The 14185-nt window shown below is 39.8% G+C and overlaps 1 protein-coding gene across 6 annotated transcripts in view; it reads left to right on the top strand.

Annotated features, from left to right (window-relative positions):
* The window catches only part of ANXA7 (annexin A7), a 43076-nt gene that overhangs the window by 22481 nt on the left and 6410 nt on the right, over positions 1-14185 (top strand). For 5 of the 6 annotated variants that reach the window (XM_032256370.1, XM_032256365.1, XM_032256366.1 and 2 more), the window contains exons 4-10: positions 132-242; positions 814-878; positions 1283-1348; positions 6649-6751; positions 7275-7369; positions 11612-11725; positions 11956-12126. In XM_032256370.1, coding sequence (XP_032112261.1) covers positions 132-242; positions 814-878; positions 1283-1348; positions 6649-6751; positions 7275-7369; positions 11612-11725; positions 11956-12126 — 725 coding nt within the window. The remainder of the gene's footprint in view (positions 1-131; positions 243-813; positions 879-1282; positions 1349-6648; positions 6752-7274; positions 7370-11611; positions 11726-11955; positions 12127-14185) is intronic. The other variant, XM_032256367.1, reaches the window with a different exon arrangement.

The following is a 14185-nucleotide window of genomic DNA, read 5'->3' as shown; positions in this document are numbered from 1 at the left end:
CCTCCGCCTCCTGGGTTCAGGCAATTCTCCTGCCTCAGCCTCCTGAGTAGCTGGGATTACAAGAAACATTTTTCTAAAGTTTTTTCTGCAATCATGAGAACTGTAATATAGTTTATTGACCTATTCTTTTGTTCCTCCAGGCCATGGATTTGGAGTCCCACCAGGTGGAGCAGGCTTTTCTGGCTATCCACAGCCACCTTCACAGTCTTACGGAGGTGGTCCAGCACAGGTCCCACTACCTGGTATGTACCAGCTATCCAGAGAAAAACAGTATCATCATATTTTGAATTTTTAAATTGCCATTGAGAAAACTTAGTTTATATTTGAGATAATCTGTAATAAATGTTTATATATATCTATAATTTTAAAAATAATGGTTTTATGAAATATATTGATGAAAAAGTTTAATCGGTAAAATAGAGATAAGGTCACACTTTTTCTATTAAAACAATCTATCCCAAAGCCAAAAAGGAAGCTTTCAGGAACTTCTCTGCCCACTCCTGTACCACAAGTGAAACCACCTCCAGAACTATATTCTGACAACCATTCCAGATGGAATCAGAATTTAATCTGGCTCAAGTGTGAAAAAGTATTATTTGTGAGGATCTTATGTAGAACATGGAATATTAAAAAGGTTTTTTTGACCAAAGTTGGTTTTAAATTCAGTAAGTATAATATTTTTTAAAATTATCCTCATGAATATCATAGTGTGAATGTTCTTGTATGTTTCCATATTCATAGTCATCAATGCTGTTTTGAAAAATTAAAACTTATAAGACCTGTTGCTATATCATTTATTTTTGAAACATACAGGTGGCTTTCCTGGAGGACAGATGCCTTCTCAGTATCCTGGAGGACAGCCTACTTACCCTAGTCAGGTATTTTGTTCCTGCGTTTTAAGCTCAGTCTAGGTAGCTAGATAAAGAAGGAACCATTCCTTTGCTGAGGTTTCCATGAATCAGAGGAAATGGTCCATTATAGTAATGGAAGACTTTAATCTTTGGTTGTGATAGACTCCATACTTTCTTTGGTCTATCTGCTTTAATAGTGTCCTGATGACTTTGAGAAGACAAGCATAGGTACTTCTCATAGGTAATGATTCTCATAACTTTATCCTACAGATGCACCTGGGCTCTTGGTTTTAGATCTTTTTCTTCTTCCTGCCCTTACCAGCAGTTATATCTATAAATTTGGGTGGCTGGTTTTAGTATTTCTGACAGTGATTTATGTAGGGTGGTTTCGTTTCCCATTTTTACCTTATAACTTTTCACTCTTTTTTCAGATCAGTACAGAATCTTTTCCTTCCTATCCTGTTTTCTCTCCTGTTTCTTTGGATTATAGCAGTGAAGTGAGTAAGGTTTTCTAATGTTCACTAATCACTAGGTCCTTTATATGTGCCTTTGTTTCTGATTCTCATGTACTTTTTCTCTCACTACATCCTTAAGGGCTCAGCTGTCTGTTTGATCTTTATGTTCCTGTAATGATTGGTAGGGCTTTAGATGTGGTAGCCAGTTAAGTCTGTTGAGTGGATTTTCTCAGTAGCTGCAGAGTTTCCCATATATCCAATCTTGGCCCTATGGCTTCTTCTTTTTTTTTGAGATGGAGTTCTGCTCTCGTCACCCAGGCTGGAGTGCAGTGGCATGACCTCGGCTCACTGCAACCTCCACCTCCCGGGTTCAAGTGAGTAGCTGGGATTACAGGCGCCTGCTACCATGCCTGGAAAAGTTTTTGTGTTTTTAGTAGAGATGTGGCTTCACCATGTTGGCCAGGCTGATCTCAAACTCCTGACCTCAGGTGATCCACCTACCTCAGCCTCCCAAAGTACTGGGATTACAGGTATGAGCCACTGTGCCTGGCCTGGCTTCTTATTTTAATCCTAAATTTTATTCTTTTTTTTTTTGAGACAGAGTTTCGCTGTTGTTGCCCAGACTGGAGTGCAATGGCACGATCTCGGCTCACCGCAACCTCCGCCTCCTGGGTTCAAGCATTTCTCCTGCCTCAGCCTCCCAAGTAGCTGGGACTACAGGCACGCACCATCATGCCCAGCTAATTTCTGTATTTTTAGTAGAGACGGGGTTTCACCCTGTTGACCAGGATGGTCTCGATCTCTTGACCTTGTGATCCACCCGCCTCGGCCTCCCAAAGCGCTGGGATCACAGGCGTGAGCCACCGCGCCCGGCCCCTAAATTTTATTCTTAAATTGCCTTGTTTTTTTTTTTTTTTTTTTTCTGCTTCACAATCTATTTTTGGCATTAGAGCCTTGTTAATTTATTTATAGCCTACGCAAGTTATTAGGAACATAATAAGCGGTATACTTCTATGCTTACTCTTGATTTTTTTTATTGATTTCTGTATTGGATATTCATGAATATCTAGCATTTCAAGTTTGTTTTAGGCTGGGGTAGGAGAAGGATTATAGTATTGAAAGAGAAACACCTTAGTGATTTTTTTTTGGCTCACTTTCCTGATTTGAGGCATGTTAGCTCCAGAGAGGTTGAGAAACTTGTCTAAGGCCACACAACTAGTGAAGGACAAGGTTGAGAAGATTCTAGTCTACATCTTCTGCCTTCTAGACCAGTGGTTTCTCTTATACAGAGCTGCTTTGCTAATCAGTAAATGATATTCTTCCAAAGCATGTAGTAAGTTGCTTTCAGTCCTATTTTTCATTGTTGAAGTTGTTTACCAATCATACTATAAACCTGTAGTTAATCATTTTTGTTATGGAAATTTGGATTTTAGTTTAAGCATGCATATAGTTTTAGAGAAATCATTTTATGACTGAGTGTGAATGATTTTTTTTTTTTTTGAGACAGAGTCTCACTCTGTCGCCAGGCTCCAGGCTGGAGTGCAGTGGCATGATCTCGGCTCACTGCAACTTCCGCCTCCCGGATCCAAGCAATTCTCCTGCCTCAGCCTCCTGAGTAGCTGGGATTACAGGCATGTGCCACCACACCCAGCTAATTTTTGTATTTTAGTAGAGACGGGGTTTCACTGTGTTGACAAGGATGGTCTCGATCTCTTGACCTCATGATTTGCCCGCCTGGGACTCCCAAAGTGCTGGGATTACAGGTGTGAGCCACCGCACCTGGCCAATATGAATGATTTTTAAGCATAAAACAGTAAAAGTCATGCATATGTATGTATGCAACTTACTTTATGTAACAATTACCACCTTAAGCTGGAACTAAAACCAATAGGTAGAGGTTAATAGAATGCAGAGTGGTAGATTTTGGAAGAACTTTTATATGGAAGTGAAATAAGCTACCCTGTGAGAGGTGAGCTCCTTGTCATTGAAAGTCCTCAGGAAGATTTTGGTTGATGTAAGTATGGATGTGTCTGTGTGTATCAGGGAAAGTGTAAAAAAATTTTGTCTGGCTGGGTGTGGAGGTCAAGAGATCAAGACCATCCTGGCTATCACATTGAAACTTCGTCTCTATTAAAAATACAAAAAATTAACTGGGCATGGTGACACACTCTTGTAGTGCTAACTACTACGAGGCTGAGGTAGGATAATTGCTTGAACCCGGGAGATGGAGGTTGCAATGAGCTGAGATCATGCCACTGCACTCCTGCTTGGGCAACAAGAGCAAAACACCTTCTCAAAGAAAAAATTTGTTTTAGATAGGTAGTTGGGCCAGTTTACCTCACCTGATTGATCCAGTTTGCTAATTTTGTGATAATTTTGTTGTTGTTTTGTTCGTTTATTTTTGAGACAGGATCTCACTCTCCTGCTTGAGTCAGGCTAGAGTACAGTAGCGTGATGAAAGCTCACTGCAGCCTCAAAATTCAAGTGATTCTCCTGCCTCAGCTTCCTGAGTAACTGGGACTATAGCATCATGCCCCACTTAATTTTTTTTATTTGTTGCAGACATGAAGGTTTTGCTGTGTTGCCCAGGCTGGTCTCGAACTCCTTGGCTCAAGCGATCCACCTGCCTCAGCCTCCTGAATAACTGGAACTACAGCATCATGCCCACCTAATTTTTAAAAAAATTTTTATAGAGACAAAGATTTTGCTTTGTTGCCCAGACTGGTCTCGAACTCCTGGGCTCAAGCGATCCTAGTGCTTCAGCTTCTCAAAGTGCTGGGATTGCAGGTATAAGCCACTGTGCCCAGCCCTATGATAGTTTTTCAGAAAGAAGGTTGGAATCAAATGGGCATCAAAGAGGAATATCAAAGGTCAGAACTTCTGGTAGCAGATTGTGCTGAGAAATCTCCTTAGAGTTTTAACCTCAAGAACACAGATCCTGATTTCTTTGAATTCAGTTGAATGCCTGGAAGATGATAATATTCATGAAAATTTACTTCAAACTTAGACTTTCAACAGAGAATAAATACATCAAAAAAATTTTACGCTACAGATAAAATATGAAATCAGTTTTTTGGTTTTTTTTTTTTTTTTTTTTGCAAAAGAGAATGACAGAAAATAAGAATCATTAAACAGTACACCCTGAGGGTTAGTTTATCTAGTCCATTGTATTAGAAACAATAGCTTCTGTCCTATTTAGGATTTTAGTGACAGTGGTTACATCAAAGGAAACTTAGTTTCTGGAGACATGAAGGCTTATAAATTTTTTTTTTTATTCTTCAATATTTGCTACAAACAGAATAATTTTAGATTTTTTTTTATACCACTATAGGAATATTTGTTAATTCTCTGCTTATAGCCCTAACTTAGAAACTAGTAGAGGATGGATGCTAAAGTTTACTGGTAGAAGAAAATGTTGGAATAAAAATACCTATGAGTGGGAGGAGTTATTGACCCATAAAAGTGTTATCTTGAAAAGCTGCTGCAAGATGGTCTTGTTCTCGTCTCCTCAGTTGCTTTGCCCCCACAAGTGCCGGCATACTGCTGTAGTCAATGTGTATAACTTTAAATACAGTTTCAGTTGCCTAAAAAGCAATTGAGTCATCTTACATTTTGAAATGGTATTGATTGCATGTTTAAATGATAATATTTTGGGAGGTATTGGATTAAATAAAATGTGTGTGTGTTTTCTGCAATGAAAACATTTATTTTACAACAGTAATGTTTATTTTAGGCCAACATTCAGACATATAAGAAATGTGTTAAATTTTTTTTTAAAAAGTAATGTAGTATCGTCTTCATCCTATCTTTCTTAAGCCCTGACTTGAATACCCTAAGAAACTTCTTGAATTACATGGCTGGGCACACACCTATAATTCTAGCACTTTGGGAGGCCAAGGCAGCGGGATCACTTGAGACCAGGAATTCAAGACCAACCTGCGCAACATAGCAAGACCCTCGTCTCTACAAAAGTAAAAAAATGAGCTTGGTGTGGTAGCACGTGCTTGTAGTGCTAGTTACTCAGGAGGCTCAGGCAGGAGGATTGCTTGAGCTCAGGAATTCAGGGTTACAGTGAGCTATGGTTGTGCCACTGTACTCTAGCCTGAACAAGAGAGTAAGACCTTATCTCTAAAAAATAAAAAATAGATGAAAGCTATTGAATTATTTCATAGCTTTGTATTTTAAAGTTTTATTTTTTAATTTTGACATAATTTTAGACTTGCAAAATAGTACAAATAATTCATATACACACTTTACTCAGATTCTCCAAATGTTAACTTCCTACATAAATACAATACAACGATGAAAATCAGGAAAGAACATTGATATAGTACTGTTACTCAACCTATGGACCTTATTTCAGTTTCACCAGTTCTCTCAGTGATGTCCTTTTTCTGATTCAGGGTCAAGTCCAGAATGCAATGCTATATTTATTGTCATGTCTCTTAAGCCTCCTTTAATCTGAAATAGTTCCTCAGTCTTTGTTGTTCATCCCCTTGATGCTTTTGAGGAACACTGTCAGTTATTTTGTAAAATATATCTTAATTTGGGTTTGTCTGATATTACCTCATGGTTAAATCCAGGTCATGCCTTTTTGGCAAGAATACCACATCAATGATTTTGTGCCCCCAGAGCATTATATCAGGAGGCACTTCTTGTTGACTTATTCCACTACTGGTGATAATTAATTTTGATCACTTGTTTAAGGTGGTGCCTGCAATGTTTCTCTGCTGTAACGTTATAAACTATGTAAATATCCTGTTTCTTTATACTTTTGCCACCCAATTTTAGCACCCATTGGTGATTCTTGCCTGAAATAGTAACTACCATGGTATTTGCCAAACGGCGATTTTGAAATTTTCACATAGATTTATTTCATGTATAATAATCAGGGTCCATATAGGAAATTAAGAGATATTACTAAAATTATATTGCTGCTTTGAAATCTCACTGGGCGCTTATGTTCTACTTCACTAAAGCCATTTTATATTCTTCTGTTTTTAAATCGAACATTGTTTGATTTAAACTATTCAGGGATCAATCTCTTTTTTTCCTTACTATTCTACTGAAAAGGAAACCATAAGATTGTGACTTTAATTTCACAAGTTTGGCCATCTTTTCTCCTGGCTATCTGTTGGCAGGAGAAAAATCTGTCCTGAAGGGGGATAGGTCTTTCCTGTCTGTTCCAGAATAAGCCCTGCTAATAAAATGCTCATATCCTTGCCCTAAAACCCAAACATTGGCCTTCTGTACTTCAGAGTGATGTCTGGGGAAGTCTTTACATTTCCTCATTAGAAACTTACTAGAAATGCTGACTTGGATTTTATGCCTTTTATTCTCAGCCTGCCGCAATGACTCAGGGCACTCAAGGAACTATCCGACCAGCTGCCAACTTCGATGCTATGAGAGATGCAGAAATTCTCCGTAAGGCAATGAAGGGTTTTGGTAAGGAAAACAAATTTTTATCTTTTTTTAATAAGGTAAAGTGATCAATTCTAAAGTAAAAAGAAACCTTATATCATAAATGAAGCGTATGTGTCAGCCTGGGTGCACGTACCTGAACTTAATCTGGTGACTAGTGCCTTGTAAATATTCTAAGAGATGACCTCAGGCTGGGTGTGGTGGTTCACACCTATAGTCCCAGCACTTTGGGAGGCCAAGGTCAGTAGATGACCTGACTTCAAGACCAGCCTGGCCAATATGGTGAAACCTCATCTCTTCTTAAAAAAACGAAAAGAAGAAGCTGGGCGTGGTGGTACATGCCTGTAATCCCAGCTTCATGGAAAGCTGAATAAGGAGAATTGCTTGAACCCGGGAGGCGGAGTTTGTAGTGAGCTAAAATTGTACCATTGCACTCCAGTCTGGGTGACAGACTCCATCTCAAAAAGAAAAAAAAAGAGAGAGAGATGACCTCAGGGAGCACCTAGCACATACTTTGTCCTTACTTAAACATGTGTGGTTCTTCCAGGGACAGACGAACAGGCAATTGTGGATGTGGTGGCCAACCGTTCTAATGATCAGAGGCAAAAAATTAAAGCAGCATTTAAGACCTCGTATGGCAAGGTATGTTTTTTCTTTCCTGGAGTGAGCACCAGCAGTGGCCAGTAGACTGCATTCATGTCAGATTGGATACTGTCTTTTGATTAGTACCTATGGTGCAAAGGAGGGACAACTAGACTTTAGAGACCTCAAGAGTACTGTATTCCCTGTATATTTCCCTCTTATTTTTTTTTTAGATAAAGTTTTGCTGCAGTGTCCAGGCTGGACTGCAGTGGCACAATCTCCGCTCACTGCAACCTTTGCTTCCTGAGTTCAAGCGATTCCTCCACCTCAGCCTCACTAGTAGCTGGGACTACAGGTGCACACACCATGCTCAGCTAATTGTATTTTAGTGGAGACGGGGTTTCACCATGTTGGTCTCGAACTCCTGACTTCAAGTAATCTGCCCACCTCGGCCTCCCAAAGTGCTGGGATTATAGGCCTGAGCCACTGTGCCTGGCCTATTTCTCTTAAAAGGCTTTTTCATTCTAGAGTAGTCCTTGATTTCACAGTCATACCTTACACTGGTCACATATGTGATAGATGTTCAGTAGAAAATAGATCATGACCACAGTCATGATCAAGAGGATGGCTCGCAATCTTCTGCCTCTTAAACAGTGGGATTCAAGGCTTATTACATAGCCCTTACTTAGTCTTGGTCTTGGATATCATCTTCTGCTTCCCTCCCTTTCTCTAAATGTGTTCCATATTAAAAATTATATGGGCTGGGCATGGTGGCTTACGCCTGTAATCCCAGCACTTTGGGAGGCCAAGGAGAGAGAATTTCTTAAGGCCAGGAGTTTGAGACCAGCCTGGGCAGCATAGGAGACACTTCATTTCCAACAACAACGACAACAAATTCTCTTAGCCGGGTGTCATGGCATGTGTCTATAGTCACAGCCACTTGGGAGGTTGAGGGGGGAAGATTGCTTGAGCCCAGGAAGTCAGGCTGCAGTGAACTGTGATCATGCCACTGCACTGTAGCCTAGGTGACAGAAGGAGACTCTGTCTCAAAAAAATATGTAACTGCTTACCATTGTTCTCTGTATACACCATGATCTTTTATACTTCCCTGTTGTGTGCGTGTCATTCTCCTGGCCTTGAATACCTTTTCTTCTTTTTGTCATGGCAAACTTTCATAAAATTTGGCTTAAATATCAGCTACTCTGTGAAATTTCTTCCATTAGTCTGGACAGAATTTAGCTGCTTCTTAATACCGTAGTCCCACAGCACTTTGTAAAATCTCTGTTATTACTAATTTCCCTGCCCAACCCCAAAAACTGAGTTCCCACAGGACAAACCATGGTCATAGTTATCTTTGTATTATAGTACCAAGTGTATAATGGCAAGTAGCCACTTACTATTTGTTGAATGGATGATCAGTTTCTAAATTCAACAAGAATCTATGGCTTAAAAATGCCATTGTTCCTCAGATATGATGGGAAAAAGTGGATAGCACTGCTTTGCCTTTTTTTTTTTAATACTTTTTTTGAGACAGAGTCTCAAAAGACTGGAGTGGCACAATCTCTGCTCACTGCAGCCTCTGCCTCCCAGGTAAAAGCAATTTTTGTGCCTCAGCCTTTGGAGTAGCTGGAATTACAGGTGTGTGTCACCACACCCAGCTAATTTTTGTGTTTTTCATAGAGATGGGATTTCACCATGTTGGCCAGTGTGGGCTCAAACTCCTGGCCTCATATGATCTGCCCCCCGCCTTGGCCTCGCAAAGTACTGAGATGACAGGTGTGAGCCACCATGCCCGGCCTGCTTTGCCATTTAGATAGGAATCCTAAAAATGTCCTAATGTCCTCTGCATCTAGTTTATGTTTCTCAGAATGGGATAGTGGTCCACCGATTGGTTGCACCTTGATTATTCTACTCTGCCTTTCCTTGTCTGCCCAGCCCAGTGACTGATTATGTAACACAAACCCTAGATTTTCTTAAGGTTCAACATCAGACTCACTTCTCTCACAAAGATATTTTCCATGTTATGAATTTTTTTATCTAGTCTGTACAATGCTGTCTTGAGTTTTCTTGTATATTGCTCTAGAATTTAACCGTCTAATTTCCATTAGTTAAATTTAACTAATAGGAAGTTAAATTAGTTTAACTTCCTATTAGTTAAAATACTGTTCTTTTATAGAGTCATCTTTGATTCCATGTTTTTCTTTATCAGTTGGGGAGTATTCTGTATGCTTTGTTCTAGCAGTTGGTTATTTACTGGTTTTTATTGATCTAATCTGTAAAATGGCTTTTTTTTTTTTTTTCCCGAGACAGAGTTTCGCTCTTGTTACCCAGGCTGGAGTGCAATGGCGCGATCTCGGCTCACCGCAACCTCCGCCTCCTGGGTTCAGGCAATTCTCCTGCCTCAGCCTCCTGAGTAGCTGGGATTACAGGCACGTGCCACCATGCCCAGCTAATTTTTTGTATTTTTAGTAGAGACGGGGTTTCACCACGTTGACCAGGATGGTCTCGATCTCTTGACCTCGTGATCCACCTGCCTCGGCCTCCCAAAGTGCTGGGATTACAGGCTTGAGCCACCGCGCCCGGTTTTTTTTTTTTTTTTAAATGAGACAGAGTCTTGCTCTATCACCAGGCTGGAGTGCAGTGGCGTGATCTTGGCTCACTGCAACCTTTACCTCCTGGGTTCAAGTGATTCTCCTGCCTCAGCCTCCCGAGTAGCTGGGACTACAGGCATGTGCCACCACGCCCAGCTAATTTTTGTATTTTTGTCAGGGTTTCACCATGTTGGCCAAGATGATCAAGATCTCTTGACCTCATTATCCACCCACATTGGCCTCCCAGAGTGCTGGGATTACAGGCATGAGCCTCTGCACCTGGCCAAAATGGCCCTTTAAAATGTTTCTTTTGTCTACTTTGTTTCCTTCTCATTTCCATTGCTACCAAGACATTATTACCCCTTAACTAAATATTCCAGTAGCCTAAATGTTTTCATCTAGAGCTTCTTTGTCACCATCATCCATTCTGAATGTTGTTGCTACATCAGTGCCATTTTCTTGCATGAAAAGTTTCCAGTGGTTCCTCCCAGCAAACAGAATCAAGTCCACATTCTTTAGTTTGGCATTCAATATAATTATCCAAGATTTAGTTACAAATTTGTTTTCCTCATCTATTATGAAAACCTTCCTCTATAACAAAACCAGATGTCTTATTTTTCCATTGAGCAAACTTTGCTCATTCTTGCCTCTCTGCAGTGATTCTCAACCTTAACTGAACATCATAATCTCCCTTTTAACTTAAAAACACAGAATCAAAATCCTGAATCTTGGCCTTGGACATCAGTGTGTGTTTTTTTTTTTTAAAGCTCCACAGATGATCATAAGGAAGAGTCAAGGCTGGAAACCCCTTCTCTGTTTCTTGGTGGTGTTCCTTCTTACCTGAACCTTTCTCCCTCCTCTTTGCCTGCTAATTTTTATATTCTCTGAACTCTCCAGCCGACTTTGAACTTTTTCTGTTTCAACTTTCCCTGTTACTTATTTCTATGCTGCTTATCCAGTGCTAGAATACAGATTACCTTACTTTTTTTTTTTTTTTTTAGATGTGTATCTTTCTAAATAAGAACAAGATCAGCCAGGTACAGTGGCTCACACCTGTACTATAATCCCAGCACTTTGGAAGGTTGAGATGGGTGGATCACTTGAGGTCAGACGTTCAAGACCAGCCTGACCAACATGGTGAAACTCTGTCTCTACTGAAAATACAAAAATTAGCCAAGTCTATAGTCCCAGCTACTAAGGAGGCTGAGGCAGGAGATTTGCTTGAACCCAGGAGGCAGAGGTTGCAGTGAGCTGAGATCATCGTGCCAGTGCACTTCAGGGTGACAGAGGTGACAGAGCAAGACTCTGTCTCAAAACAACAACAACAAAAACAAATAAGATCATAATTGTTTCTACTTCCTCATAGAACCAAGAATGGTTCTTTGTACTAAGTAAATATCTGTTTATCATTGTGTTAGTTTGAATTATTATTTGTTTCAGATATCCCTTGTTTTTTTTTTTTTTTTTTTTACTTGGTAGAGTGGAATAAGAATTTATTAAATGTTTATTGATAGAATGAATAAAATAGATCTACTTGAGTGTAATAAGTGCGGACATGTAACAAATTTCTTATTTCTTAGTATATAACATTCAGATTTGAAATTTGAGTTTTTATAAAGCAATTCCGTTTCTTTTTTTGTATTTTCCTTAAAAGATTTAAGTGACAAATTTGGAGAACACATATACTTAGCTTGTTTTTATAATTAAATAGGATTTAATCAAAGATCTCAAATCAGAGTTAAGTGGAAATATGGAAGAACTGATCCTGGCCCTGTTCATGCCTCCTACGTATTACGATGCCTGGAGCTTACGGAAAGCGATGCAGGTACTATATGTTATTTATTGTGAGTATTTTGTCCTATTTCATATGTAAAACCCTACAAATTATAGCACTTTTGAATTTACAGTGGTAATTAAACCAATACATTATTTCACATCATCTGAGTATATAGTTTTTTTAGTTCTAGAGAACAAAGAAATAATGAAGCAGTAAGGTTTACTTACTTGCAGAAATTTCATTTTATTTTTATATAATCCTCCGTTGATTTTATGTAGGGAGCAGGAACTCAGGAACGTGTATTGATTGAAATTTTGTGCACGAGAACAAATCAGGAAATCCGAGAAATTGTCAGATGTTACCAGTCAGAATTTGGACGAGACCTTGAAAAGGACATTAGGTCAGATACATCAGGACATTTTGAACGCTTACTTGTGTCCATGTGCCAGGTGAGTATAGTATGAATGCTTGTGCATTATAGAGGGAACATACTTTAAAAGCCTTTTGCCAGTGAGCATTCTTTATTCCTTTTAATATTTGGCCACCTTGCAATATTGCTGTCTTTAAGAGGGACAACACAGAAACCAGTGTACTGATTTCTTTGTAGTTACTATAGGGATTTATTCCTATAAATTTGGCTTTTGTAAGGAATTAGAGATTTAACCTCTAAGGTTGTATGGAATCAGAAACCAATTTGAGGCTCTATGGTTGGGATGAGAATGAAACTGTACATTTGAGCTTATCACTGTCCATTATGCTGCACCATCAAGTGAAGATGTGCAGGACTGCCATAGAGGTGCTATAGGAAGTGAGGACAGCCAGAAATGTAGAAAAATGTTTTAGGGTTCCCATTAATAACTGTGATTAGCACCTTCCTTATTTTGATTCCCCAGATGTGCTGGAGAATTGACAGAAAATACTCCAAATAGGGTATTTGGAATGGCATCAGAAACACACTTAGGGCCAGACATACTGGCTCACACCTGTAATTCCAGCACTTTTGGAGGCCAAAAGCAGGAAGATTGCTTGAGGCCAGGAGATTGAGGCCAGCCTGGGCACCAGAGCAAGAAACCATCTCTACAAAAAAAATATTTTTTAATTGGCTGAGCATGGTGGTGGATACCTGTAGTGCCAGCTATTCAGGAAGCTGAGTGGGAGGATCACTTGAGCCCAGGAGAGTGAGGCTGCAGTGAAGTATGATTGTACCAGTGCATTCCAGCCTGGGCAGCAGAGGAAGGACCCTATCCTCAAAAAAAAGAAAAAAGGAAACACAGAATGAGATGATGAACGTGTATTTGAAAGAGATGGTGTAAATGACTAGCATGCTGATTCAGTATCAAGAGTTACTGGCTATTGTGCTAGTGCACAAAATTGGACCATCTAGAAGGATCTAAAGGAGAGGAGGAGCTCTTAAGAGCCAAGGGAGGGGCCAGGCATGGTTGCTTATGCCTGTAATTCCAGCACTTTGGGAGGCTGAGGTAGGTGGATCACCTGAGGTCAGGAGGGTGAGACCAGCCTGACCAACATGGTGAGACCCCATTTCTACTAAATACAAAAATGAGCCAGGAGTGGTGGCATGTGCCTGTAATTCCAGCCACTTGGGAGGCTGATGCAGGAGAATTGCTTGAACTCGGGAGGCAGAGGTTGCAGTGAGCTGAGATTGTGCCATTGCACTCCAGCCTGGGCAACAAGAAATTCCATCTTAAAAGCCAAGGGAGATAGGTGTGGAAAGGATAGTGTATAACAGTGAGTGGATATGGTAATGAGAAAGCAAAGTAAATGTATTGAAGGAAATTGAATTTACCTATATCAGAGTAACAGAACAGGGAAGTAGGTTAGGATTTAAAAAAAAAACAAGAAGAACGAAAACAGAAACAGACACTTAATGCTAAAAAATTGTTAAGATTTTACACGAGGTGCTGAGTCTCTTTGTGCAGAGTTCAAGACCCAGCCCTACCTTTTCCATAATATGAGTAGATGAGTAACTTCCTAGGAAAATATGTGTGAATCCAAAGGCAATAATCTGGGAAACTTTTCGTGAATACCTTTTACTATGTTATATTCACTCACCCATTTAGAATATGCCTCTATGTATTCCTTGTGCCAGGTGCTCAGATGACGGTACTTCAGTTTCAAGGAGCATCTTTCCAACTTGTTCCTAAGATGGTCCCTGAGACTCTAAAAGGCAACCTTTTCTTGTTTGGGTTTTTGAGAGAAACCAACTGCCCTAAGCTTAAACTCTTCCTTCCTCCTTCATTTCCTCCTATGCCAGGGAAGAGTTTGGTATACAAATAGGCCCAGTCTAGCAGAATGTGAATTATTTGTAGCTTCTTCTAAAAAGCGCATGTCATTTTTATGCATATATTTATAGTAATTACTTACATATTAGGATTATAGTTAGATGGCTGAGTGTGGTGGTATGTGCTTATAGTCCTAGCTACTCTGGAGGCTGAGGTAGGAGGATCACTTGAACCCAGGAGTTTGAGGCTGTGATCACACCTGCAGATA

This window comes from Sapajus apella, unplaced genomic scaffold (assembly GCF_009761245.1).
Source record: "Sapajus apella isolate SASKATOON/1434 unplaced genomic scaffold, GSC_monkey_1.0 scaffold94, whole genome shotgun sequence".
Classification (NCBI taxonomy): Eukaryota; Metazoa; Chordata; class Mammalia; order Primates; family Cebidae; genus Sapajus; species Sapajus apella.
The sequence above is the reverse complement of the archived record's forward strand: the minus strand, read 5'-3'. Positions and strand labels throughout refer to the sequence as shown.